Raw genomic sequence first — 373 nt, 5'->3', positions numbered from 1 at the left:
AAAGAAAAGAAAAGGAGAGTATGAGAGAGAAAGAGGAATACATCAAAAGGTAATATATTCTACAGTATAATGCCACACAACTGGTTGTTCAGAAAATATGTGACTTGACAGTGTGTTACGAAGAAATCAGTGTTATTTAATTTCATATGTTCTTACAGAGAAGCTGCTCTTTTAGAAGCTTCCCAGGTATATCTCTTCAAGAAACGTGAAAGAGTGAATGTCCCAGAGATAAGATTTCCCTATGTGTTTGATTCTCAGAACAAAGCCAAGCAGACAGCAGGTAAGAAATGTCAAATTTACTTTTTTTTTTATTAACTCCTTCAGGATATGTATGTTTCACTGGGTAATAGATATAAAATGAATTATGACCCGC

At 34.0% G+C, this 373-nt stretch overlaps 1 protein-coding gene across 1 annotated transcript in view; it reads left to right on the top strand.

Moving 5' to 3' along the window:
• LOC119594306 (activating signal cointegrator 1 complex subunit 3-like) overlaps window positions 1-373 on the top strand; it is a 28,924-nt gene that overhangs the window by 4,199 nt on the left and 24,352 nt on the right. The window contains exon 9 of the mRNA XM_037943365.1: window positions 159-280. Coding sequence (XP_037799293.1) covers window positions 159-280 — 122 coding nt within the window. The remainder of the gene's footprint in view (window positions 1-158; window positions 281-373) is intronic.

Source organism: Penaeus monodon, chromosome 33 (genome assembly GCF_015228065.2).
Source record: "Penaeus monodon isolate SGIC_2016 chromosome 33, NSTDA_Pmon_1, whole genome shotgun sequence".
NCBI lineage: Eukaryota > Metazoa > Arthropoda > Malacostraca > Decapoda > Penaeidae > Penaeus > Penaeus monodon.
This window is presented reverse-complemented; position numbering and strand designations above follow the sequence as displayed.